Source organism: Mesocricetus auratus, unplaced genomic scaffold (assembly GCF_017639785.1).
Source record: "Mesocricetus auratus isolate SY011 unplaced genomic scaffold, BCM_Maur_2.0 Super-Scaffold_6723, whole genome shotgun sequence".
In the NCBI taxonomy this organism is placed as follows: domain Eukaryota; kingdom Metazoa; phylum Chordata; class Mammalia; order Rodentia; family Cricetidae; genus Mesocricetus; species Mesocricetus auratus.
Genome location: NW_024429183.1, coordinates 427,508 through 454,735, shown reverse-complemented (window position 1 = coordinate 454,735; position 27,228 = coordinate 427,508). Strand labels below are relative to the sequence as shown.

The 27,228-nt window shown below is 46.8% G+C and overlaps 2 protein-coding genes across 6 annotated transcripts in view; both read left to right on the top strand.

Annotated features, from left to right (window-relative positions):
- The first annotated feature begins 257 nt into the window (after positions 1-257).
- On the top strand, positions 258-19,453 carry Def8 (differentially expressed in FDCP 8 homolog). 4 transcript variants are annotated; one of them, XM_005073163.4, is made up of 13 exons: positions 258-351; positions 3,455-3,512; positions 5,466-5,599; positions 6,635-6,732; positions 9,944-10,093; positions 11,260-11,401; positions 12,719-12,883; positions 13,879-14,006; positions 14,137-14,250; positions 15,618-15,698; positions 16,466-16,606; positions 16,764-16,873; positions 17,693-19,453. In XM_005073163.4, exons 2-13 carry the CDS (start codon positions 3,505-3,507, stop codon positions 17,793-17,795), a joined length of 1,374 nt encoding a protein of 457 aa, XP_005073220.2. In that variant the 5' UTR covers positions 258-351; positions 3,455-3,504; the 3' UTR covers positions 17,796-19,453. The 4 variants fall into 4 exon arrangements, with proteins under 4 accessions (XP_005073220.2, XP_040591030.1, XP_040591025.1 ...); XM_040735091.1 differs by lacking the exon at positions 258-351 and adding an exon at positions 691-753; XM_040735093.1 differs by lacking the exon at positions 258-351 and adding an exon at positions 4,633-4,815 and having other exon boundaries at positions 3,457-3,512.
- A 3,403-nt stretch (positions 19,454-22,856) lies between these two features.
- The window catches only part of LOC101844656 (AFG3-like protein 1), a 29,818-nt gene continuing 25,446 nt past the window's right edge, over positions 22,857-27,228 (top strand). The window contains exons 1-2 of one of the 2 annotated variants that reach the window (XM_040735075.1): positions 22,857-23,029; positions 26,727-26,814. In XM_040735075.1, the coding sequence (XP_040591009.1) occupies positions 22,892-23,029; positions 26,727-26,814 (226 nt within the window). In that variant the 5' untranslated portion in view covers positions 22,857-22,891. Of the gene's footprint in view, positions 23,030-24,715; positions 26,553-26,726; positions 26,815-27,228 lie in introns of those variants that run through there. The other variant, XM_040735081.1, reaches the window with a different exon arrangement.

Genomic DNA, 27,228 nt, shown 5'->3' with positions numbered 1-27,228 from the left:
GGACTTCTCGAGCTTGAGATGTACCTTAGGTGTTGCCCTGGTGGTGTCCTGGGGACATTTGAATGTCAGTGTTGGAGTTATGGGGACGTTGAGGGGTTGCCACTGTGGAGCCATTCGCTTGAACGCAATTACCAGGGGAAGAAAGTTTCTCAAAGACTCATGGCAGAGGCAAAGCACTCCATGGCTCTGAGTTGGTAGACTTGGAAGCACTCTAGTGAGCCAGAGGGGCCACCGGTGTCATGAACCTCCTGGCCGCAGGCGGCAGCAGCGGGCGGCGGAGCCGGTACAATGTAGCAGCGGCAACGGAGTACAGTGTAGCCAGCCGGTTCGGTACAATGTAGCGGCAGCCAGGTAAGCGGCGGAGCGGCCTCCGTAGGCGACGGGTGGGTCTGGTGGGGAAGCAGGCAATGGTACAGATCTCGGCACGTAATCGTCACGGGCCGAACTCCGGGATCCAGTCTCTGTCGCGCGCATCTAGGGAGCAGAACTGGCAGAGGCCTCAAGCAAGACGTCCAGCTCCCGGCTGCCGCCTGCTGGCTCTCCGCTTTGTGCAAGGCCTTGGTGGCCTCATTGGTTCCCGCATTACGTGGGGGCAGAGCTTAACATCCACAGATGGGGACCCCCACCCCCCCAACCCCCAGGGTGGAAGTCAGAGGCTGTGTTTGGGGCTTCCGACCTAAGGACCAAAGGGCTGTCCGCCCTCTTGCGATGCTGGGCTTTTTCTGAGCCTTCGGTTTCACAACTATGAAATAGGTGAGGAATGTCGTACAGACCTGCCCCAGTGAGGACAGGAGCATTCTCAGAATGAATTCATATCGTAATGGGCAGAAGTGTGAGACGCGCTTCTGGGGTGGCTTCCCTGCACCTGCTTGGATAGTTGAGAATGGTTAACACTGGCCCTGATTGGTCCGTATTTCCTGTCCATCCTTGTTACAGAGATGAGCTGATAGGATGTTTTGTCCATTCCCAGGGCCTCCTGTGGTCCTTGCACTAGCGTTTTTTGGTGGTGGAACCCACAGTAACACATGGGAGGCAGGCTCTTGGTATCAGGAACACTTCCTGGACTTCCACCTAGTACTTCTGATGCGACCACAGATCCTCGATCTTTATTCTGAGGATTTCAGTTGTCGAATTGTGTTTATTATCTGCTTTAGTAGAGGGCTCTGCAGGGGTTTGATGGAAGAGTTTTGTTTTGTTTTCTCCTTTCTTGAATCTTTTCTTGAGGCCAAACATGAATTCTGGGTGCAGAACTCTGTGAGGTGGGTGGGGAAATAGGAGATGGTGTCATACTCAAAGCCAGCTGTTGCTTCCAGCAGCCTGTGCTGGGATGTTTGTCTATTTGCTCTCAGTTGTCAGGGTAATATGATTCTCCAAACTGGTTCCAGACAAACTAGGCAGACAGGACAAATGGCTCCGTTGCTTAATTCTTCCCTTGCTTTTGTTCCAGAGCCGGTGGTGGCAATGACAATCAGGAAATGGATTAGGAAACCATTTTCTTGGGAAAAGTAGCCTAAAGGAGGGTTGCTGGCAAGTATTCTTGCCAAGGTCTTTGTGCCCCTCTGACTATATTCTAAAACATCAGGAGATTTCCAGGGAAGGCTTCTGGGAGTGGCTCCTGCATTCTCCACCCAGCTCCTTTTAGATTTTGCTGGTCACCCCATTATGTCAGTGATTGCTCAGCAGCAACTCTGGTGTCACCAAACTACACACTCACCCTTCCCTTCTACCTTGGACTACTCCCCAGCTTCCAAGCAAGAGAATAGGGCCATATATTGATTCATTTTATTTATTATTATTATCATTATTGTTGTTATTATTTTGGTTTTTTCAAGACAGGGTTTCTCTGTGTAACAGCTCTAGCTGTCCTGGAACCCACTTTGTAGACTACACTGATCTCAAACTCACAGAGTCCACCTGCCTCTGCCTCCAGAGTGCTGGAATTAAAGGCATGCACCACCAATGCTGGGCTTGGAACTTTTTCTTCTTCTTTTTTTTTTTTTTTTTTTTTTTGTTTTTTTGAGACAGAGTTTCTCTGTAGCTTTAGAGTCTGTCCTGGCTGTCTTGGAACTTGCCCTATAGACCAAGCTGACCTGGAACTCACATAGATCCACCTGTCTCTGCCTCCCGAGTGCTGGGATTAAAGGTGTGTGCCACCACCGCCAGCCTGAAACTTTTTAATTAATGAATTTAATCATTACAACAATCCTGATACTAGACCCCATGGAGATTGTCTCAGTGGTTATAGAAATGAAACCAGCCTCTGTGGGAACTCTTTTTTTTTTTTTTTTTTTTTTTTTTTTTTTTGGTTTTTAGAGACAGGGTTTCTCTGTGGCTTTGGAGGCTGTCCTGGAACTCGCTTGGTAGTCCAGGCTGGTCTCGAACTCACAGAGATCCGCCTGCTCTGTGTGAACTCCTAGGCAGAAGTTTTAATTGCAAAGAAGTGAGTTTGAGAGAAAGGAAACAGCTGGTTTTGAGAAACTCATGCTGCCAAAAGAAAAACATGAAAGCATTTTATTGTTTTTGTTTGTTTTTTGGGGAGGGACGTAGAGTTCGTTAGTCATTAGACTTTCTTCTTCTTTTTTCTTTTTGGTTTTCTGAGACAGGGTTTCTCTGTATTGTTTTGGAAGCTCTCCTGGAACTCGCTCTGTAGATCAGGCTGGCCTTGGACTCACAGAGATCCTCCTGCCTCTGCCTCCCGAGTGTTGGGATTAAAGGCATGCACCACCACCACCCGGCGAGTTTCTCATTTTTAAAAGAAATATCTTTCTCATTGTTGGAGGGGATTTTCCCATGTAAGATGGAGATAGATGGCCAGTTTTTCCTTTGAGGCCTCCTATCATTATCCTATGCTTGGTGGAGTTTTCTCTTACAATAAGAGAATGGGCAATGGGTACATCTGTAGAGTGCTAACAAGAGGGGAGGACCTGGGTGAATAACAGGCTTTATGGATTAAGGGAATGAGAGTCTGTCTCTTTTCCCCCATGTTTGTCCCTATTACTGCTTAACCCTTCATGGTACTATTATAATTCCTCTTTTGAGACATGAGTAATTGGGAGCAGAGAAAGGCTGTGTGGGTAGCAGAGCTGGTATTTCGGTTGAGTCTGTTCATCTCATCAATATGAGGTGACTGGAGTGATCTATTAGAATCTGTTTTGGCTGCAAGAAACAGAACTCTCTCTTCCAATAGCAGTGCTACAAGCAAGTTTGTTTCTGCCTTACTTGACTAAAACCTAGTGGTGAGCAGCTCTAGGCTAGGTGGAATTGCTTTAGATCTTATTACTTGGCAGTCCTCATTTGTGGCTTCTGTTGTAGCTCAAGGTGGTTGTGCCCGTTTCACCCATTACATCTGCATTCCAGACAGAGGAGGAAGGTGGAAAAACAATTCTGAGAAGTCCTGAGTGATCTTTCTGTTCATGCTATATTGATCAGAACATATTCATATTACCATGCCTAGGTGCAGGGAAGACTGGGAAGTCATGTGACAATGATGACTCCTCGCTCAGGATGAAAGGGTGAGTGAACACTGGGATAATTTAATCTCTCCTGCACTCTGGCTGTTCCTTAGGATTTTGGGGAGGTGCTGGGCATTAGTTGGGGACAACTGACAGTAGTATACTGTGTGACTTACCCAAAGTCATCAGCCCAGGGCACCCGCATTCCCTTAGGTCAGTGGTTCTCAACCTTTCTAATGCTGCAACTCTTGACTACAGTTCTTCATGTTGTGGTGATTCCCCAACCATAAAACTATTTTTGTTGCTACTTCATAACTTTAATTTTGCTACTGTTTTGAATCATAATGTAAACATCTGATATGCAGGCTGGGCGGTGGTGGCACGATCCTTTAATCCCAGCACTGGGGGGCAGAGGCAGGGAGATCTCTGTGAGTTCAAGACCAGCCTGGTCTACAAGAGCTAGTTCCAGGACAGCCTCCAAAGCCACAGAGAAACCCTGTCTCTAAAAAAATAAAAATCAAAACAAACAAACAAACAAACAAACAAAAAACTGATATGCAGGATATCTGATATGTGATCCTTGTGAAAAGGTCAGTCAACCCAACCTTAGGCCTTAGGCTTTCTGGTAGCAGTTGGTAGTTCTTCTCACTATCCCTGAACAGAGGCAAAGCCGGGAGAACTTGACCTACTGGCATTTGGAGAACCTGACTCTGGAGAGGGCCTCTGCCGGTGTTGAGAGGGGTCATTGGTACAAGTTCCCACTCTGCATAGTGAGGACTGAGCAGGGCCAGTTACTCTGGACTTAGAGCTCTTACTTTTCTTTCAAGAGAAACTGCATGGAAGGAGTCACAGATTGTCTTTTAATTAAATTAAATTAATTAATTAATTAATTTTTTGGTTTTTCAAGACAGGGTGTCTCTGTGGCTCACTTTGTAGACCAGGATAGCCTGAATTCGGAAATCTGCCTGCCTCTGCCTTCCAAGTGCTGGGGCTAAAGGCGTGCGCCACCACCCCTGTTGTGCTTAGTGCCTATGAACTAATTTCATCAACAGTGTGACCAACCTCTGGATGAGGAAACAGAGGCAGAGAGAAGCTGTGGAATGTGGCCCAGCTAGATAGGTGGAGAATGCATTCCAACTGCTTCTGTTTTATTCAGATACAGCCCTTCCCTTTTTGCCAGGAGCCACCATTTGTATTCCCAATGTGGGCTGAGCTCTAGGGAGGGGAAAGAGTGCCAGTGATCGTAACTTCTGACAAGCGGGAAGCTAAGCATTTTCTGCTACATGGGATCCCAGGGCAGGAAGCTATGGGAATAACTCAGCTCAAGTGGTTCTGAAGCAGGACTCGAGCACGGGCCCAAGAGGTACGAGCTGACACTGGAACCTAGATGCATTGCTGGGGCCAGGGAAGAATGTAGGTAACTCCACCAGTAGCAGGACAAGGATGGGCCTTTGATTTGGCTCCAGAGAATTTACTGGTGAATACTCTATCAGAGATGGTATTTTTGGGTGCTCTGATTTATATGGAACACCTCAAGTAAGGGATCGGGAAGGAGGATCCAGTTCCAAGAGGTGTGTCTCATAGGAACAGGCTAGCAGCAAGGGCCTGGCTGGACTGGGGCCGAGTGAGAAGTTTGCCATTTGAGGCCTAGCAGAGAGTCTACTGACTAGCTCCAGAGCTAGAGCCGTACAACATCTGGGCCAAAAGAGCCCCTGCACAGGACCAGGGCCTTGTATTCCAGACTTTGCGTCTGGCACTCTGGAATAAGCCTGTACCCTTGGACCAGTTCTCATCACTGGGGGTTCTTCTGAGAGTACACTGCCTGTGGAGCCTGGTTAGAGGTAGCCGAGGTGGCCTGTGGGTAGGATAAGGATTCAGGCTGCTTTGTGGGGCTGCCCTGCACTATCCCCTGGCCTCTGTGAAGTGAAAGAGACAGGGAGCACTGGAGAAAAGGGATAAGCCATGATGAACCTGGGGCCTGGACACTCATCTCAGCCATGCTGGCCCCTACAGGTGGGATGCTATGGAATATGATGAGAAGCTGGCTCGGTTCCGGCAGGCCCACCTCAACCCTTTCAACAAGCCGCTTGGACCAAGGCAACATGAACAGGAGCCCAGTGAGAAGGCCCAAGAAGTCATTTCTGAAGGTGAGCACTGGTGCCGGGTGAGGGCTGTGTAGACTGACACCTTACGTCAGCCCTACCACTCTTTCTGCCTGTGGCCCTTCCCATGGGGTGGGCAGTCACTTTCCACCTGCTCTGAGGTTCTCTTTTGTCTTCCTTACTAGAATGAACACTTTAGGGATCTGAGTCTGGAGAATCACTGTTAAGTTCCAGGGCCTCACACAGTATTGCTTAGTGAACACTTGAGCAAACTCAGAGCCAAGATCTAGGGAGAAGAGTCCAATGGGTAGAATGTCTGTGGATAGACCCTCATCCTCTTGGGATCATAAAGGGAACAGAGCAGTCATTTTGATAAGGTAGCTAGAGTCTTGGGACCAGAGTAGTTGATAGGGTGGCCTGAAGTTCACACAGGACTTAATGAATTTTGTGATTTCTTTATTTAGAGATTGAGTTTCTTTATATAGGCCAGGTTGGCCTGAAACTGAAACTAGGGGTTCCGAGCTGCTGGGATTGCAGGCATGTATGGCCACACCCAGTTTAGGATGTTTCTATAATGCTGTGGACTTCTCTGAACACTACCCTTTATTGGTTCACAAGTTTTTTTTTGTTTTTTTGTTTTTGGTTTTACGAGACAGGGTTTCTCTGTTTTGGAGGCTGTTGGTCCAGCCTGGCCTCGAACACACAGAGATCTGCCTGCCTCTGCCTCCCGAGCGCTGGGATTAAAGGCGTGCGCCACCAACGCCCGGCTGGTTCACAAGCTTTATGTTTGTTTGTTTTTTAGCAAAGCATCTAAGAGTCAGACTTCCTACAAGGGGATCAGAAACTGGAATCCTTCGCTTGTCATTTTGATTAGTGCTTTCTGGTCTCCACAGTGAGACAGAATCCTTTACAAATGCCAACCAGACAAAAGCAGACAGCTGACTAGTGCCTGGCTTTCCCCACTACCTCCTTTCTGTGGGATCCCCAGCACCTCTGGCTCAGTTCTCTCCACCCCTGGGTAATGAGAAAGAGGCCACGGGTGGATCTTTTACCACTTTCATCCATGTCCCCTTGCTACAGAGACTCTGCCTGAGCTGCCCGCTGGGGAGCCTGACTTCCACTACTCTGAGCGCATGATGGATCTTGGCCTGTCTGAAGACCACTTTTCCCGCCCTGTGGTAAGGTTTGGAGTCTAGACCCTTACTTAGGTGTTATCCTCATCACAGCACTTTCAGGTGGCTAGTGGTTCAGGCACACTCATGAGCTGGGGTGTAGCTTCCTTTCTACCTAGCCACTATAGTTGGGCTCAGTGACTCCCAAGTCAGCCAAGTCTCATGGGTTTCAAATCTGAAACATACATGGCACCTGACCCTCATCTTCAAAATCTGAGAATCTAGAGACAGCTTGGGGAAGGGAGGTGGGGTTCCTCTTTTATTTATTCTTACTTATTTGTTTGTTTATTTTGAGGCAGAGTCTAACCATATAACTTTGGCTGGTCTGGAACCCACTGTGTAGATCATGCTGGTCCTGAATTCACAGAGATCTGACTTCCAAGTGCTGGGAATAGGAGCATGTGCCTCTATGCCTGGGAGTTTTCATTTATTTATGTGACCTTTGAGCTTTGTTCATGCAGATGGATGCATACACCATATATGTATATATAATTTTTTCCCAGATAGGGACTCACTATGTAACTCTGACTGTCCTGGAACTCACTATGTAGACAAAGATGGCCTCAAACTCACTGGGATCCACCTGCCTCTGCCTCCCAAGTGCTGGGATTAAAGGCGTGCATATATAATTTTTATACATGTGTCTGTACACACTAAGGATTATACTGAGAGCCTCAAGAATGCTAGGCAAGAACTCTACAACTGAGCTGTATCCCCAACCTTAAACCCCTCTTTTATAAGAGATTCATTTTGTGTGTATATATGAGTGCCTGCATACATGTGTGCCTGTGGGGCCTGAAAATGGCATTGGATACCTTGGAGCTGGAATTACAGGCAGTTGTGAACCCCTATGAGGGTACTGGGAACTGAATTTAGGACCTCTGCAAGGTTTTTCTCTAAACATCATTTGTCTGTGTAGCCCTGCTGTTCTGGGGCATACTCTAGACCAGGCTGGCCTCACACTCAGAGATTTCCCTGCCTCTGCCTTCTGATGCTGGGATGAAAGGCGTGTGCTGCCGCCGCCGCCACCACCACCACCTCAGGAGCAAGTGCTCTGACTGCTGAGCTGGCACTCCATCCCTCACACTCCATTTTTAAATTAATTCTTCCTAAGTTTGGAAAGCTAGCCTGAAACTTGCTTTTTCTCTTTTGGTTTTTCGAGACAGGGTTTCTCTGTGGCTTTGAAGGCTGTCCTGGACTAGCTCTTGTAGACTAGGCTGGTCTCAAACTCACAGAAATCTGCCTACCTCTGCCTCCTGAGTGCTGGGATTAAAGGCGTGCACCACCAACGCCCGGTTGAAACTTGCTTTATAAGCCAGGCAGGTCTTGAATTCTTTTGGCCTTCTGTGTCAGCCACTCAAGTATTTAGATTATATGCCCATGCCATCAAGCCCAGAAAGTTTAGTATCTTTTTTTTTTTTTTTTTTTGATTTTTTGAGACAGGGTTTCTCTGTATTGTTTTGGAGGCTGTCCTGGAACTCGCTCTGTAGACCAGGCTGGCCTCGAACTCACAGAGATGCGCCTGCCTCTGCCTCCCGAGTGCTGGAATTAAAGGCGTGCGCCACCACCGCCCGGCCAAGTTTAGTATCTTTTATAACATGTCTTACACTTCCTTTTAGCCACAAGAGCTCCAAAGAGGAAGGAAGGGTACCACTACCTTTCTGCCTGGGTCTTTTGAAAGTCCATCTTGTGGAAGGAGAGGTATAGAGTCAGCTGACACTTCCCCACCCCCCCACCACAGACCGGCTCTGCAGTCAGAACCTGGGAGTAGAGCATTCTGGGGCCTTGACTAGGCTTGGAGCTTTTGGCTCAGTCTATGAGAAAGCACTCAGAAGTGCCGAGTCTGGGGTGAGTGTGCATCTTTAGGCTGCATCGATAGTGTCTTAGCCGTTAAGCCAGAGGCCTCTTCCTCATTTTCTCAGCTTTCTTTTTAGAAATGAAATGGCATGGCTAAAAAAGCTATTGGATTCAGATTTCCAAAGAGGAAGTGTATATGTATGTGTGTAATAGTGGGGGTCTCTGGCGTGCCTGATAAGCACTACTTCTGAGTAACACTCCCAGCCCTTAGGAATTACCCTCACCCCCACTCCCACTCCCATGAGACAGGGTTTCTCTATACATAAGGAGGCTGTCCTGGAACTGGCTCTGTAGACCAGGCTGACTCGAGACTCAGAGATCCACCTGCTTCTGCCTCTCAAGTGCTGGATTAAAGCCTGTGCCACCAGGCCTGGCATTTAAAAAAAATTAATTGTGAGTTTGGTGGGTGTGTCTATAAGAGTACGTGAGCTTATGTGTGTGACGCGAGTGTAGAGGCCAGGTGTCCTTTATTGTTCTTCACCTCTTTATTTATTTATTTATTGAGACAGGGTCTTGCTATGTAGCCCTGGCCGACCCGGAATTCATTATGTAGATCAGCCTGGCCTCTAACTCACAGACACCCACTTGCCTCTGCCTCACCTGCTCTGCCTTACTTATTTAGTTTTGAGACAGAGTCTCTTACTGAATGAACCTGCAGCTTACTTGTTCAGCAAGACCAGATGACCATGCCATCCCAGGCACCATCATCCTGTTTCCATTTCCCCAGCACTAGGTTTATAGACGTGCTCTGCCATACTCAGCATCTTATCTGTGTGCTGGGGATCCAAATTCAGATCCTCATGCTTGTATGGCAAGCACTTAACTGATCCTCATCTCCCAGTCCCTTGTTCTGTCTTTACGACAGGTTCTCAAGTAGCCCAGATTGACTTCAAACTTTTTATGTGATTGCTATGTAACTGAAGATGACTTTTGACTCTTCTTTTTCCTTCCTACTTTTGAGACAGCTCTCTAGCCCTGTCTGTCCTCCAATTTTATGTTTAACCCCTGATCTCCCTGCCTCCATTTCGTCTGAGTAAGATGATCAAGTGAAGTTTATTTGGTGCTGGGGAACAAACTCCTGTATGTCAGGCAAGCATTTTATCATCTGAGCCACATCCCCAGCTGCAGAAGTCATCTTTTGAAAAGTCTCCTGAATTTAGTGTTCAGAGACCTGTGGCTAGATCGGTCCAGCTAGGAGCAGGGAGCATGAGTGGATTCTTAAGTGTTGCTAGCTCTCCTGGGTCTTAAGCAAGTTTTATCTGAAGTCTGTTGTATGCCTAACTACTCATGGGACAGGGCTACCTTCCATGGGAAGGAACTTCTAGGTGTTCATCTGACTGTGGCCTTCCAACCTGGGTAGGGTCTTTTCCTGGCCTCTGATGTCCAGCAGCTGCGGCAGGCCATTGAAGAGTGCAAGCAGGTGATTCTGGAGCTGCCAGAGCAGTCAGAGAAGCAGAAAGATGCTGTGGTGAGGCTGATCCACCTCCGGCTGAAGCTCCAGGAGCTGAAGGTGGGTGCGGACCTGCTCAACCACAGACATGCCTGGAGAGTGGCTGGAACTATGGGAGGCAGGAGGACAGGATGCTGTCAGTCTTCTCTGTTCTCTGAGAGGCTGAGGTAGGAAGAGAAAAGCAGGGGAAAGTGTAGGCTAATTCCTTCCCTGATAGTACAATCCCTCTTGATTTCGAGGGACAGAAACCCAATCCTAAAGTGCTTAGAGCAAAAGGAAGATTGCTTTATTAACAGTTTGAGGGAGGGGTAGCTTCTAACAATGTCGGGAATCCTGTACTTTTTTGCTCTACTTTGTGTTGAATCCACTTTCAGGTAGGCATTCGGAGGTGGCAGGTATGACCTCAGCAACTGATACCTGTCTTTCCACACATTTACTTTCTCTGTGTGGGCAGGAGGTCACTCATGAGTGATTGGTCAGGCCTGGGTCACAAGCTTAGGGAACATTCACAGTAATTGACTACTCCTGGGTTATGTGCTTATCCCGGAAACCATCACAGCCATTGGTTAGTTTTGTGACCACCCACTGAAGCAAGTGTGTGGACAACTCTTTGAGTTACATGACCTGGGAGGAGTGATAACCTCAGGGTGTCAACAGGAGGCAAGAGTATATCATAGAATCCAACCCACACAAGTTCAGGTGTAGTCCCAGTCTGTTTTTTGATTTGACTGTCATTGTATCCTTTGTACTGACTCTGGAAGTTTTAAGTGGAATACTCATTAGGAAATAGGTAAGAATATATATGGTAGTAAGCATATCCCAAGATACACATATAGTTTTTCTCATGAAAGAAAACCACCGAGTTGGTTTGGGCAACAGCTAGAACTATATTAGAGCCTTAGTTACTCTGCCAGATCCTGAAGGGAGTCCAAGGTCACCCTACCACAGCAAACAGAAGGGCCAAGGCAACATTCCTCCTGCTTACAGGCCCTTGGGTCTGTACAGCATTGGATGCAAAGAGGCTGGGAAATGTTGGGTGTGTTCTTGGGGGTTGGTACCTAGCCACAGTTCTGTTGCTAAAGGGAGAAGGGGAACATGTATTTGGGCAGAAACTCAAAATCTCTATTACAGGCAGTTCCTGGAAGGCATTTGCTGAGTTTCTCTAATGAAGGGAAGGAGCTACAGCTTAGCTTACCTATGACTTTTCCATTGTTCTTCCCCTATAGGATCCCAATGAGGAGGAACCCAATATCCGGGTTCTCCTAGAGCACCGCTTCTACAAGGAGAAGAGCAAGAGTGTCAAGCAAACCTGTGATAAGTGCAACACCATCATCTGGGGCCTCATCCAGACCTGGTACACCTGCACAGGTGGGCCAAGACCAAGACCCACTCCTATGTAATCTCTGCTTCCAGACGTGGGTCACGTTATAGTGAATTGTCCAGAGTGTGCTGACGACTAAGCATTGCTGTACACTGGAGATAAGAGGGGCAGAGGAGACCAGCATGCCTGCCTTCACTGGTCTTGATTCTAGACCTGAGCTGTTTAATATAGTGGTGATAAATTACAGAAGGTGTTTAAAATTTTTAAACATTTTTTTTGGGGGGGTGGGCTTTGTTTTTTTGAGACAGGATTTCTCTGTGTAGCTTTGGAGCCTGTCCTGGAACTTGCTTTGTAGAATAGGCTGGACTCAACTCACAGAGAGCTGCCTGCCTCTGCCTCCCCGGTGCTAGGATTAAAAGTGTGTGCAACCACTGCCTGGTGTTTGAAATTCAAATTCACTTGAGTTGAATATGTAAATTAGTTTTATTATCTACTTTACAAATGCTCAGTAGCCACATGAGGATAGTACAGAGAGAATATTGCAGAATGATGGTGCTGTCTGTATGAGAAACCAGACTAGGAAATGCATGGTAGTCAGACAGTGCTAGCAAAGGAAAATGGAAAGGGAAAGGTATTTATAGGGGGTACAGTGGGTACTGTTTTTGGTAGAATGAAAAGACTCATGACAATTTAAGCAAGCACTTGCAGGTCAGGGCACAAGCCAGGAGTATTATTTAAGGAGGAAGGATGTGGTATGGGTGAATCTTATATGTAAAGACCCTGTGGTTGGTGTGTGTCTATTGCCTGTGAGGAAAAGTACCATGTCTAGGGGAGGTATAATAGAGGTACAATCAGAGGAGAACAAGGGCATTTCTTTTTTATATATAGTGAGGACTGTCTGTGGGTGCTGAATACTTAGACTCTGGTTGCTAAGTTGAGCTGGAAGGAAGAGAGGATTGTCTCTGATGAAGGTTGAGTTGTGTGAGGAGTGGTTGAGGTCAGTGCTGGCTGCAAAAATAAATGAGGAGTCAGAATAATGCATGCTGTAGTCTCAACCCCAGAAGGACAGAGGAGATGGGAGAAGACAGTTGAGATTAAGAGAGGAAACTTCATTGGATAGTTTGGGTTTGGTGGATGCTAATGGCAGGTTGACTCTAGATGTGTGAGTCATGATTAAGAGACAAAGCTTGGATCCTGAGACATGAGGATCTTTGAGATCCTGAGCCACTCAGTAGTGCAAGGAGAAAGTCTTGAGTTGATGTGGACACTGTAGGGGAGCTGATGTGTGTGAAGCAGTCCAGCGAAAGGTCATCCTAGTTTGTCGATCCACACCACAACTTTTGAGAGATATTTTCCTACTGCAGGGTGTTATTACCGATGTCACAGCAAGTGCCTGAACCTCATCTCCAAACCATGTGTCAGCTCCAAGGTTAGTCACCAGGCTGAGTATGAGCTGAACATCTGCCCCGAGACTGGGCTGGACAGCCAGGACTACCGCTGTGCCGAGTGCCGTGCTCCCATCTCTCTGCGTGAGTGAAAGACCCCGGGGTCTTCTCCCAAGCCAGGGAAGAACAGTGGCAGAGCTGATCCAGGAGGGGCACCTGGCTGGTGTGTGAGAAGCTGTACTACAGCAGCTGAGTAAAGGCCTAGGGCCAGTGTTGTCTGTGTGCCTTGTTTTGGGGTCATCATAAAGGTGACGCCTTGATTTGGGGTCATCTGATGTTACTGGCATTCCTTCAGGTCCCATAGAAACAGATGGTTTCTTTTTTTTATACATATAGTTTATTTTTATTTATTATGTATACAGTGTTACAGTGTTCTGGCTGCATGTATCCCTGCAGGCCAGAAGAGGGCACCAGATCTCATTATAGATGGTTGTGAGTCACCACCATGTGGTTGCTGGGAATTGAACTCAGGATCTCTGGAAGAGCAGTCAGTGCTCTTAACCTCTGAACCGTCTCTCCAATCTGAAACAGATGGTTTCTGGCTGTTTCGTGACTTGTCCAGGTCTCTCCAGTACTGATCTCTGATCTCTGGCTACAGTGCTTTTGTGTTCCCATTGTCACAGAGAGTCCACAAAGACAAGGGCTAGGGAAAAACATGTGACACAGCACTGGGGATATGATTCAGTGTAAAAATGCTTGCTCAGCATATATAAGGCTCTTGGTTTCATCCCAAGTGTGCAGAAGAAAAGAAAATGAGAACTATACAATAATCACATTCTAGAGATGGAAATTTTAACTACTATGAACTTGTGGGTCCCTCCAGGGGTTCTTTCTGTCTTACTCTGTTGTCTCATTTTGCTGGTGAGTAGACAGAGTGCTGAGACACTGGGATGGCTGTGGGCCTCCTGGGTGAGAATGGGTAAGTCAAGTCTGGGGGGCAAGGGACCCCTAACTCAACTTACTTATTACTGCAGCCTTGGTGAGGAAGGGTGAACCACATGGTGTGAGTCCTTGGGCAAGGAAATCAGACCTTAATCCTTAATAGCTACCCTGACCTTGTAACAACCTGGCCCCCACAGGAGGTGTGCCTAGTGAGGCCCGGCAGTGTGACTACACTGGCCAGTACTACTGCAGCCACTGCCACTGGAATGACCTGGCTGTTATCCCTGCACGAGTGGTACACAACTGGGACTTTGAGCCACGCAAGGTGAGACTTGTTTGGAGGGTTTGGAGACATGGTGGTTGTGAGGGTGTGGAGGGAGAGCAGGGAGAAGGTGGGCATTTTTTGGTCCCAGCAGTCATAGCTCTGCAAGCTGGTCACTCAGCTACTCTTGCAGGTGTCCCGCTGCAGCATGCGCTACCTGGCACTGATGGTATCTCGGCCAGTGCTCCGGCTCCGGGAGATTAACCCTCTGCTGTTTAACTACGTGGAAGAGCTGGTGGAGATCCGGGTGAGGCTGGACCTGGTTGGGGTGGGGTGAACTTGTCTCCCCATGGGAGGTCTGAGCAGAGAAGGTGTGCTGTTTTCACAGGCTCCTTGACTGTCTGTTGGATCAAAAGTGTTACAATCATAGAGTCAATGTTAAATTCTCTAATAATCTCATTGAAAAAGCAGAACTTAGGGTGGTGGCTCATCCCTGTGATGTTAGCATTAGGGACCTGACAGGAGGATCGCTGGTGTGAGGTCAGCCTGAGCTAGATAGTTAGAGAGCTGGTCAGAAAGTGGGGGTGGGGTGGGGGAGAGACTGACTGGATGGTTAGAGAGCCTGTCAGAAAGTGTGTGGGGGGGGGAGAGAAAAAGAGAATTTTTATTCTATTCATTTATCAATCAGCTATCAGCTATCTATTTACCTACCTGGCTGGGGAAGTAGTTTGGCTGTTAGAATGCTAGCTTAGATGCAGATTAGATGCAGAAAGCATTGGGTTCAATTCCTAGCATTTTATAGATAATCTGGCATGGTAGAACATGTGGCTCAGGCTGACCTTGAATTTGATGTATAGCTGAGGTTGGACTTGATCCCTGATCCTCCTGTCTCTACCTCCCCAACAGCAAGTTTGTGCTTCTACACCTATCTAAGTATATTTTCAGCCCAACAGAACCAAAATACTATTACAATATGCAACCAACATACAAAATTGTCAAGATATTTTATTGTCTGTGTGTACTATAATTTTGAATTCTAGTATGTACGCTACACTTACAGCAATCCAAGTGAAGACTAGACATTTTCAGCAGCTCTATATGGCTTTGGCCACTCCTAGGTGGAAGAGTCAGGGTTGAGGTGAGAACATGCTGTAGTTCGGACAGGAGTTGATGATGTCATGGGCAAGGTAGTAGAAAGGACTTAGATTCTGTGTTTTAGGGAGGGGTCTGAGGCAGAGCAAGGTGAATGGTCGAGGCCAAGACATTGATGAGTGTTATGGAATCTGCCTAGGATTTTGGCCCACTGTGTTGGATATGACTTAGACTATCCTGAGGCAGTAGGATGGGCTTACCACTTGTCTGTGGGACTAGGTGAAGTGGCATGAATTGGAGATCTCAAGAGACATGTTTAATGAACATCAAGATCCTATGTAGCCCAGAAACTGATTTGCACTTGAAGCTGAATAGACCGCTCAAATGTAGGACCATTTTGTGGAATTTGAGAGCACCTTCCCCAGACCCTACTGACCTTGCTGTCACAGTATAAGGATAAGCCACCGTGTGAGTGTGGCCCCTATGAAGCCAGTACAAAACCAGCCCCTTAGTCCTACAGAAGCAGCCACAGTGTCACCAGTGTGACATGGCTGAGATGTCCACCTGTTTCTGTGTCTGCAGAAGCTGCGCCAGGATATCCTGCTCATGAAGCCGTACTTCATCACATGCAAGGAGGCCATGGAGGCACGACTTCTGCTGCAGGTCTGACTGCGAGAGGGGCAGGTCTCAGAGAGCCAGGGTGATAGGATATTTGATGCTCAGATTCTTCAGACCACTTAGCAGATGGATATGTTATACTTCTAGAAGGCTTCCAAACTTTTTATTCTGGGAATGTCTTCCCTAATAAACTGTCAAATATTCTACACACAGCAGTGTTCTCTGATCTCAGTTTGGGAATCAGATGTGCAATCACTGTGTTTAGCCTTCATGGAGGTGGCCTTGACCTATGCCTCCTTAGCCAGGTTGAACAAAACACAAGTTTTAAGATTCATCTACTGCTGTGCATTAAGTAATCTCAGACACTGTTCTAAATTATGGGAACAGTGAGCAAAACAGGCCCTTGGAGAGTGACTGCTGGGTCAGGAAGGCAAGGAAAATAGCAGTGTGTCAGGGCGTGACACTGCACATAGAAGAAAGCAGGGCAGGGGTGGGAAGGGTTACACACAGTCCAGGAGCAGGAAGAGGCATAGATGGCAGGGGAAAGCTATGGCGAAAGTGAGGAGCACTGAACAGCCATTGTGGCTGGAGGGGCATAGAGGTATGTGAAATAGGGGGCGTATAGATCAGGAAATGTTGCCCTGGCTGTGTCTTCCCTTTGGCTTCTCCAGGCTCTTGAGGTCCTTATTCAGACACCCTATGAAACTTGTGGTTTTCACAAGAATCCTGGACTCTGAAAACAGGAGTGGCCCTGGGTGGGGAGTGGGGGACCTTTCTCTGAATTTGGGGTAACACCTGCTGGGTCTTGGCAGCTCCAGGATCGGCAGCATTTTGTGGAGAATGATGAGATGTACTCTATCCAGGACCTCTTGGAGGTGCACATGGGCCGCCTCAGCTGCTCGCTCACTGAGATCCACACGCTCTTTGCCAAGCACATTAAGCTGGACTGTGAGGTGAGTCTCCCCATCCCCTCTGTGACCATGACTTTATCTAGAGGAGACTCTTAGCTGTTCTGTCCACCAGTCCTCAGGGTCAGGATTGGCCAGTGTATTCCTGGCTTGAGTTGGCATTTACTTGTCAGTCATTAATAGTGATCACTTTTTCCAACAGCGGTGTCAAGCCAAGGGGTTTGTGTGTGAACTCTGCAAAGAAGGTGACGTGTTGTTCCCTTTTGACAGCCATACATCTGTGTGCAACGACTGTTCAGCTGTCTTCCACAGGTGGGTGTGGCCTCTAACTCACTCTCAGGCTAAATACTTGGGCTCCTCCCTGCCTTCTAAGCAGAAAGCCTTCTCTTGTCCTTGACTGCAGCTGGTCTTGTGGAACCAGGAGAAAGGATGTAGACGTTTGGGCTTTTGCTGTCTGGTTTTCAGAGCCCTTTGCTGGAGTTAGGTCCTGATGTCTACATCCAAATTAAAAGTTCCATTAAGGGGCTGAGAATGTAGCCTAGCACGCATAAAACCTTATGTTTAGTTTCTAGGGTCAGATGGGCCCAAACCTGTGCTACCCTTCATGCCTGAAGAGTAAAAAGTTTAAAAACCAAAAAAAAAAAAAAAAGAGTCTGCTAAGCCCTATTATACTCTGACACCCTTTGGGAACCAGGGGCAAAGCTGCATTAGTGTATATAAATGACGGAGGTGGCTGAATAAGTATGAGCTCGGAGGGCTTGCTGCCTAGCCTAGTTACTTGAGTTTGGTCCCTGAAACCCACACGGTAGAAAGAGAACCACCTCCTGCAAGTTGTTCCTGTCTCCCATGGGTGTACTGTGGCACATGTGTGCCTACCTTCACCTGTGCAGGTACAGACATACAGATAACAAAAGCTTACAGCCTGAGTATGACTGTTGGAAGCCTGACTCTAGTGGAGGCTAGCACCTATGTACCAGGCTTTGTGGTAAATCATACTTGGGTGCAGATTCTGCTCTGCTCTGTGGTTGTGAGCATTTCTAAGCTTGATTGCCTGTTTGCAGGAAGATATTGAGAGCTAGCCCGGGATGTGAAATTTTCTGTGCAGAACCCATCCTGTCTTTCTAACCTCAGGGACTGCTATTATGACAACTCAACCACGTGTCCCAAGTGTGCCCGGCTCAACTTGAGGAAGCAGTCATTATTCCAGGAACCTGGTCTGGATGTGGATGCCTAGAATGCTGGAGGAGACACCAGGCACTATATCTTCCCCTCTGGCTGTCACCTTGCTGGTATTGCCAGCCAGGTGTTCATTCTACTCTGGAAACCCTGAGTGCATCTTTTGGGCCAGAAGGAAGGAAATGACTAGCAGCCACCAGGACTCTCATTCATTCCCCTGGTGCTTGCTGAAACTTGGAGTTCTATACCGGGCTATTTATTGGGTGTGCTGCTACCAGGGATCAGAATGCTGCTTCTGCCCCACCGTAGGACTCCTTAGATAGGGGAGCCCAGGTATGACTTCCCAGGAAAATGGGAAGGCACTTTACTACAGCACGGAGTCCTCCAGTCCTATACAAGCAATCCTTCTAGGCCTTAGAGAGGGCTCTGCTCCTGTGTACACTACCCTGGTCAGAAATTCCAGTGAGACCAGAGGAGGCCTCCTGACTGAGTTTTATCTCTGCTGTAATAATTTAGGTTCTACTTAGAGGCTCCCACTCCTCTTAGCACCTTGTCTCCTTAGGGATTCAGGTTTTCTCTGACTGGGGCTATTCACAACAGTGTCCTGTGGGCTGTCTCAGCATCCTGAGAGTCATCCTCCTCCTTAGTCTGTCAGCCCTGTATGTTTCCCTGCCCTCCTGTACAAAAGGGTGGGAAAGGATCTGGAGCTTTTCTTGGTATATACACCTGCTCCTGCGATAGCCTAGTCCATTTTATCCTGGTGCTCTGAGCTGGGCAGCTAGGGACTCATCCCAAGGAAGAGATCTCAGGCTCCAGTTACATAGGTGGGACTATGTCCTGGGAACAGGTTCAAGGTCAGTTTAGCTGGTCATTTATTGTTGGCCTGTGTGGCATTTGGGGGACCAAATTTTCCCACAGAAGTTTGTATTTTGCTTAAATATGGCCAATTACTGAGTTTTGATTTAGGAGCCTGAGACCAAGGGCTAGGAATATTTGCTTAAGAGAGACCCAAGCTTGGGGTCTATGGCCCAAGCAAGAAAGTTCAGTTTTTGGAGGTGGGCATGACCTACAGCTTTCCAGTGAGGCACATTCCACCTCCATGCACACCCCCCCCATAAACCCTATAAGATGTGTGGAGTCAAGGGGATCTCAGAATATGGCTTCTGTCTTTCTTACCTAGGAAGTGGAATTGCTTATATCTGCCCCTTTACTCCTTGCCTGTGAATGGCCATTGACATACACAGGTGGTGGGCAGAGGCCAAGGAGTGTCACAACTTGGGTTTTCCTCACCTTCAATGGGGTACAAGGGACACCTCAACTAGCAGATGAAGCTTAGCTTGCCGGCCTATTGAGGGGTGGATGGACATACTGCCACCTCCTCCTTGCCCCTCTGTACCATCAGGTGGCTTTACTCTGGCTGTTTTTTGTTTCAGTTTTCCCATCTAGAAAATGGGGAAAGTGGAGTTGACCTACCTCGGGGTGGAACAGTAAGGAGTCCTTTGAGTGTGATGTGGGTCAGCAGTAGGTCCCTCCCTGCCTTGCTTCCTCTTTGGTGTTAAAGAGGTTCTTAAAACCAAATGCCATTTGCCTACACCCCAAATCTTTGTGTTTCTTACCATTGTATCACATTTCTGTCCTGTGGTTATTGACCCTTCCGGAGCCTCCTGTGTAATCAGCATCACGTGTTCCCAGCTATAAATCAGTGTCTAAAGAAAATGTTACTAGTCTGATGTTTGTTGAACAAGGGTTGGGCCCCCTCTTACAATACAATATAACCTTCTTCTGCAACACCTCTTCTCTACCACCGCCTTCCGGATGATGCAGATTCTCATAGAATCATTTGTGGGTCCTTCTATGAGTTCACAGCTTGGTAAGAAGAGTCTAGCCAGCTAGGTGGCAGTGGTGACACACACCTTTAATTCCAGCACTCAGGAGGCAGAGGCAGGCAGATCACTGAGTTCAAGGGCAGCCTGGCCTACAGAATGAGTTCCAGGACAGCCAGGGCTACACAGAGAAACCTTGTCTTGAACCCCCCAAAGTAACAATAATATAATAATAATCTTGCCAGGCATAAAAGCCCATTTGAATGGCTAACACCTATGGATGAGTGGTATCCAGTGGTATCCTGCATAGAGCCAGGCTGGCAACAGGGAGACCCAGTCATAACTATGTCATTGTCCCAGTCTCATTAAATATGGGATATCTACACTGGTTTATGATGAAGCAGAGTTCATTGACATACAAGCCAGTTACAGGTTTAGGAAAACATCTTGCCTTCCCTATTTCATGGACTTGAATATGACATTTGGGGATAAATAATATTTAGGGGATTATTGGAAGAAACATTTATAATGGTGTCAGATAAGGCCTGAACCTGTTCTAACAATGTGTAGAGAAATTTCCCAATTTTTCATGGTCTTCATTTGGGTGAGATGGGGATGCTCTCACACACACATGTACCCTTGGGGTTTAGGTTCCAGGAATTTCACATGTACTTGGCATGCAAGGAATGCTCTATAGTAGGAGCTTTGTTTCTTGAAGTCCTAGATCATCTTATTTACTTAAGTATGAGACCAGACAATTGTATAACCATGGCAGATTCAGCAAGAGTTATACTCTAGCTCCTGGGGATATTCATTGATTTTTTTTTTTTTTTTTTTGGTTTTCGAGTTTCTCTGTGGCTTTGGAGGCTATCCTGGAACTAGCTCTTGCAGACCAGGTTGGTCTCAAACTCACAGAGATCCTCCTGCCTCTTCCTCCCAAGTGCTGGGATTAAAGGCATGCACCACCACTGCCCAGCATCATTAATCTTTATAAGACAGATGTAGGAAAAGTGCCATTATTGCAGTTCAAGGCCATTACCTTTGTTCTTGAATAGTGGTTTTTAATGCCCTGGCTTCTCTTTCAGTATGTCTCCACACGGTTGTGTACCCCGGAAATCCCAATCTTGAAAGGTAGAGAAGAGAGTATCCACAGTCAGTGCTCAGCTAGGGACATGGAGTGGGATAATGCTTTATGATTTCCCCCAAATAGGACACATTCAAACAATTCAATCTTCATCGGCTAGTATGCTGCTACCCTATGCTAGAGAAAGCCTGAGAACTTGGGGTTATTTCTTTCCTTCTATTGGCACAGCCAAGAAGACTCTGGGTTGAGATGCATGTGCCTCTATAGTTCAGGGACTGTAACCACTACACTTGGGATGTCCTCCATCTAGGAGTGGACAGCTCCCTTTCAGGTTTCGAGTATTTTGTTTTGATGCTTTTATTTTACAATAGGCAAAACTTCCTATTTGCCCATTTTCTCGATTCCCTAAATGTTAGCCTTTTGCCTTGTTCACCTTATTTTTATTGTCTGCATGTGCACTCATGAGCATGTGTGTGTGTGTGTTAATCATTTGTTATTGATTTTCAGATATTTTCCCCTTCTAAATTCACATTATATTACTCTAGAACATTACTTTCAGAGGCTGGAGAATTGGCTTAGCAGTTAAGAGCACTAGTTGTTTTTGCAGAGGACTTGGATTCAATTCCTAGCAACCACATGGCAGATTATAACCATATTTAACTCTAGTCCTATGGGATCTGATGCCCTCTTTTGAGTTTTGGAGGCATCAGACATGAATGTGATACACATACATACATGTAGACAAAATATTTATACACATAAAATAATAAAACAACAAACCTTTTTTTTCCAGCAAGATGTAGTGGTATACTTTTAATTCCATCACTTAGGAGGCAGAGGCACATGCATCTCTAAATTCAAGGCCAGTCTGGTCTATGAGTTCTAGGACAGCTAGGGCCACACAGAGAAACCCTATCTCAAAAAACAAACAAACAAAACCCCAAAACAAAATAAGTATGTAAACAAATATTTCTTTTCATGGCCTTAATTCAGCTATCAAAGGAAACTAACATTGATATTAAGGTCTTATTCACAGAGCTTGATGTGGTAGTATACACCTTTAATCTCAGTATTCAGGAAGAAGAGGCAGGCATATGTCTGTGAATCTGAGGTCAGCTTGGTCTACATAGTGAGTTCCAGGACATCCAGTGCTATATAGAGACCCTGCATCAAAAAGAAACAAAGAAAATCTATTCACACTGGGGATGCAGCTGAATTGGAAAAGAGCATGTATAGAGATACATGCATTCAGCCTTGGGTTTGATCTCTAGCATAAACTGGGCATGGAGGCACATGACTATTATCTAACACTCTCTGGAGGTAGAGGCAGGAATATCAGGAGTTCACAGTAACCTTGGCTGCATAAATATGTCTGAGGGCAGCTTAGACTATATGAAACTGTCAAAATAGAAACCATTTTGGTGGCGCACGCCTTTAATCCCAGCACTCGGGAGGCAGAGGCAGGCAGATCTCTGTGAGTTCGAGGCCAGCCTGGTCTACCGAGCAAGTTCCAGGACAGCCTCCAAAACAATACAGAGAAACCCTGTCTCGGAAAACCAAACCAAACCAACAACAACAACAAACCAAAACCAGAAACCAACTCGGGAGGCAGAGGCAGGCGGACCTCTGAGTTCAAGACCAGCTACATAGAGAAACCCTGTCTCAAAAAAAAAATCTCCCTCCAAAAAACCCAAAACAAAGCAAACAAAATACAACCCATTGCCTTTACTCTTGCAAGCCCATTATATTCAGCTGGCAAGTCAAAACTGACGTGGCTGTATATACCAATCAGTTAACCAGTCAAAACTAAACAAAGGTCTCTGATGGGGAACAATGAGGCAAGATGTGTACCAAACAGTTCCGTTGTTTACGAGAGTTGGAAGCACGTCTAACTTGGACGCGAAATACCGGGGTGCACCTCTAACCCGTACACCCACGGAAGCAGACTCTGAGGACCCGCCCAAAACATTGGTGTGGTTGACAATGCCAAATTTAAAATACGTCTAAACGTTCCTTAGTGCCTAGGTCAAGTTGGTAGCGGGCCACGGGTCATCAGCCATCAGGCAGCGCAAAGTGACACTCCTGTTGAGGATCTTTAGAAGTACGGTTGCGAATCTGACACCTAAAAAGCGGGTCCCAGCCAATGCTGTGGCCTGCTGCGCACGCGCGCACACAGGGGCGTGGCGCACTATGACCTGTCTGATGCGCTTGCGCGCGCCTAGGCGGCGCGAGGTCAGGGTTGGGGGGATGTTACTCCGGCTGGTGGGGGCGGCGGGCAGTCGGGCCCTGGCCTGGCCTTTTTCCAAGTTGTGGAGATGTGGCGGCTGCGCTGGAAGCGGCGGGGCCGTCTGGAGCAGCGTGAGGGTCCGAGGCATTGCTCAGCAGGTGAGCAGGGAAGCGTCCTCCACAGGTTTCAGGCGGCGTGGTGGGGGCTCCACTGGACGTCGTAGTGACGTCATCTGCCTGCGGCTGGGTCGGGCGCAGCCGCTTCCGGATTCCTGCTTCAGGCTCCACCAGAAGGAGGAGGGAGAGGGACCGGGACTGGGAGAGGGGAAAGGGGAGGGGAAGGGGGAAGGGAGGTGGGCAGGGCCCTTTTAATAGGGAACATAATGACTAGGCACCGGTGGTGCGCTTAGTGGCTGCAACTGTGGGCGTATCCTGTCAGAACTCCTAAGGCAGGCCCGTACAAATGCCTAAATACTAACACTGCCCACTGCTGATCCTAGCACGTTAGGGTTTGCAATATATCTTTTAGGTATTTTTGGGGAGTGGTGGTCCACATTTAAAAGGTAAACTCCATTCATCAAAGAGGTGCAGCTCTTAATACTACGCAGAGAAATATGGCCACATGGGACTCCTGCCATGGATTCTTCATTCTTCGTTCAACCTTATTCCATATTTTACCACCCATTACATAGAGTGTGCGTCTGCTACTACAGTAAGGAGGGTCCCTATCCCATACCTTATACCTCATGGAGAGTTATGCAGACGCATTTTCCATCTTCAAATAGATCAGTCTGTGTTATCAGTCATCACTGTTCTTCCTCAACTTGTCTTTGCTTCTGTTGTTCCCTCTTTTGTCTTTTTTCCCCTGAGACAGGGTTTCTCTGTGTAACCACCCTAGCTGTCCAGTACTGTTGTTGCCTCTTAATATGCCAGTAGTATTGTGTAACTTTCGATGAGCAAATGTCTATTTACACCCCCCCCCATGGGGCACTCGTGACAGGTCCAAGAAATGATTCCATTCCTCTAGCTTTGTGAACCAAGGAGTTTATTGCACGGGGGCTTCGGGGAAGAGTTACTTACAGGAGTGAGTCAGTCAAAAGCAGCGCCACCATTAAAAGGTGCACACATAGACAACAACCCAGGGACAAACTGCATTCCTGGAGCTCCCTGCAAAACCTACATTCAGTGCCATTCAAGAGGGTCTCATCTCTCCAGCAGTTGCTTACTGCCTGTGTAACGTTGGGAATGGGCCTTGTGAACCTTGTAGTCTCCTGAGCATAAGGTTTTTTAGCATCTTGGGTTTTAAGAGCTTGCCTCTTCCTCCAGGATAGGATCTTTAGATTTGGAGGAAGCCGCCACACAGACGGGTTGGGAAAATGCCCACAGGTTTGTTTCTAGCACTGTCAGTTGCAGACTTGTTTCATGTTTGGTGTCGCAGATCAGTGTTGTGGCGATTAACCTGTGGAACATCAGTCCTATTGTGTGTGTTATAGATTGTTATTGCACAGACAGTCTGAGTCACTGAACAGCTGTGGGCCTGTGTCTCTGTGAAAGAAGTAAGTGGAATGGTCTTTGAGTTGACTGTGTCACTTTTTATGGGTAAATAAATGTCTCTGCACCCTAGACAGAGAGCACTGGCAACAGACCAAAGAAATAATGTTGTTTGGTACTTGTAGGAGGTGTGAACAGATGTCTACCCAATCCAGATAGGGATAGGGAACTGACAAAAGTATGGTTAGCACTGAAGTGAACCAGTGAATTTTATTGGAGTTACTTACAGGAAGAGAAATGACTCAGAGACAGATGCATCACCAAAGCCCATCCAGGCATGGGATGCAGCTCACAAAAGCTGGAAATCTGTAGCATACTGCACAAGTTTCAGGTAGTTTAACAGGTTGGAAAGTGTCCCATTTCTAGTGACTTGGTTGGTTTGAGCCTCTTCCAAGCATCTCAGCTGTCTGGAGTCTTCTAGGCAGCTTGGATGGCCTCTGCTTCATCCAGGTTGCTAGGCTACTCTGCTTCTTCCAGGCAGTCTATCTTTATTATGGTTTGTCTTGTCTGAGAGTGAGTCTAAACAGTCTCTGATGCTTATGTATTTTGGAGAGGAAAGGGCCTGGTTGACTATGGGACTCACTGCATGGAAGTTAGTCAGACAGATTTTGCCCAGAATGTCCTCAATAGTTAGCTTAAATTTCTAAATGAAACTTCATCGTTTTTTTAGATCAGCAAGGCTCACTTCAAACACACAACCCTTGAGGCCATAACATACAGTTTTAGTTCTCAAGGCATTTTCTCTCTTGGACTGGCTCCATTCCCTGTATGCAGCTTTCCTTGGCAGGTATCTCACGATACTAGATCCCTAGCCTCTTGGTACCTCTAACCCAATCCAGGCTTCACATTCACAGCTTCACAAAATGACCTCTCAGGATTTCTTGCCCTCTTGGGGCCTTCATGTAAGCACTGCCCTACCACATATTGTCTGACTTCAGCATCTCTCCCTAACTGCAGAGGAAGATTCCATAACCTCTTTACTCATGTATGCTTCATGTATCTATTGCCAAGTTTAGCTACTACCATGGGGTGAGCCTTGGCCCCTCCAATCACATTTTCAGCAGATTTGATGTGTTTTCCCTTTCTAGGAGCAGGAAATCCTTTTACAAGTTGGAAGTTTAGCTGGTTGGAGTCTTGCCCTCCCTTTATTCCAGTGCAGATCAGGACATACACACCTTGAACTCCTTATCTCTTTCAGCCTTAACTCCAACATTATATTTCCTGGTGATCTTTTTCTTTTCAAATTGTGCATTTGCATTTCTTTCTTGCCCTACTTGCTTTCTTTCATTGTAGATTTGCATAAGGGTGATTTTTAATAACCATCTGACAAAGTCAGTATTAGGCTGTCTTGAAAATTCCTGCACCAAAGAAATTCTCATTACTTTCTAATTTAGCCTCAGACAGATTCTTAGGATGAAGGCAGAAGGTGGCCACATTCTTGGCCAAAGTATCACAGAAATGACTGCCTCTAGCCTAGGTGCTGTTAAAGTCCTTCCTTCCCTCTGAAGCCTCTTGAGCTAGGCCTCCATATGGCTTTCAGTGCTTCTGTCTTTAGACTCCTACTAGGATGGCCCATTAAGCTCTGCTTAAAACATTCAATCAGTTTTCTAGTTCAAAGTCTTCCAAGTTCCTCAAAAACAACAAAACAAACAAAACAACGACACAGTCAGCTCTGCCACAGCAGTAGCCCACTTCCTGGTACCAACTGTGGTCTTAATTAGGTTTCTATGCTGTGATAAAACATGGCCAAGGCAACTAAACAAAAGAAAAGTGTATTTTCAGAGGGTTAGAGTCCATGATGACAGAGCAAATGCGTGATGGTAGGAACGACTGAGAGTTCACCTCTTAGAGCTGAAAGCAGTAGGCAGAGAAGACACTGGGAATAGCACAAGTCTTTTTCAACCTCAAACCCTGCCCCCAGTGATACACCTCTTCCAACAAAGCCACACCTCCTTTTTTGTTATTTTCGAGACAGGGTTTCTCTGTATAGTCCTGACTGTCCTGGAACTCAACTTTGTAGGCCAGGATGGCCTCAAACTCATAGATAACCTGGATCTGCCTCCTGAGTGCTGGGATAAAAGACACGTTCCACCACTGCCTCGGTGAATGTTACAGCTATAAAAAGTTCTTTGTGAGTTTTTACAGTTAATTTAATTAATATTTATTCTATTTGAATATCTAAGTAGGTAAATAAAGTAACAAGCCCATGTCTCCGTCCGAATTCTGTCCCTTGCATCCTGTCCTGGCCACTGTGAGAAGATGCTGTGTTGCATTTCAGAAATGGCCTAATCATCTCTCCTTTCAGTGTCATCAGGGGATGTGCTTGCAGCAGCAGGCTCTGCAGGGAAGACTGACTTCGTTTTCCCCAAGGCTGTGTTCAAAACCTCCCAAAGGTACTGTACTTCTCTTACCTTTGTTAGCAGCATAAAGTTTATAGGACTAGTGTAACTTGCTCAGGGTGTCTCCCACAATGACTAGGCAGGTGACAAGGGGACATGACAGCTGGAATGCTCCCTTTATCACTTTGGTATATCATTGACACTGGTGAAAGTGAAACTGTCTCAGAGGATATTACTAGATGAATCTTTTGGGAGGTGTGGGAATTCATTTTTGTGTCTGCATAGTTGATTATGAGGATCCAGCCTCAGGTTTGGAAAGTAAATCAAGTAAAGTCGCTACCTGGAACACAGTGGTCTATTTGGAGCCCTTCAGAGCAAGCCAAGGACCGGTGCTTATTTTTCTAAGGAAAGGGATCATACTTATACAAGCATTTGGAGACTTCTGTATCCAGAGAGTAGAAGAAATAT

What these genes read in the sequence shown, in the direction of transcription:
- Def8 (XM_005073163.4), top strand. An exon ending in ACCACTTTTCCCGCCCTGTG is followed by an intron (nt 6,733 to 9,943) that starts GTAAGGTTTGGA and finishes CAACCTGGGTAG; the next exon opens with GGTCTTTTCCTGGCCTCTGA. An exon ending in TGAAGCTCCAGGAGCTGAAG is followed by an intron (nt 10,094 to 11,259) that starts GTGGGTGCGGAC and finishes CTTCCCCTATAG; the next exon opens with GATCCCAATGAGGAGGAACC.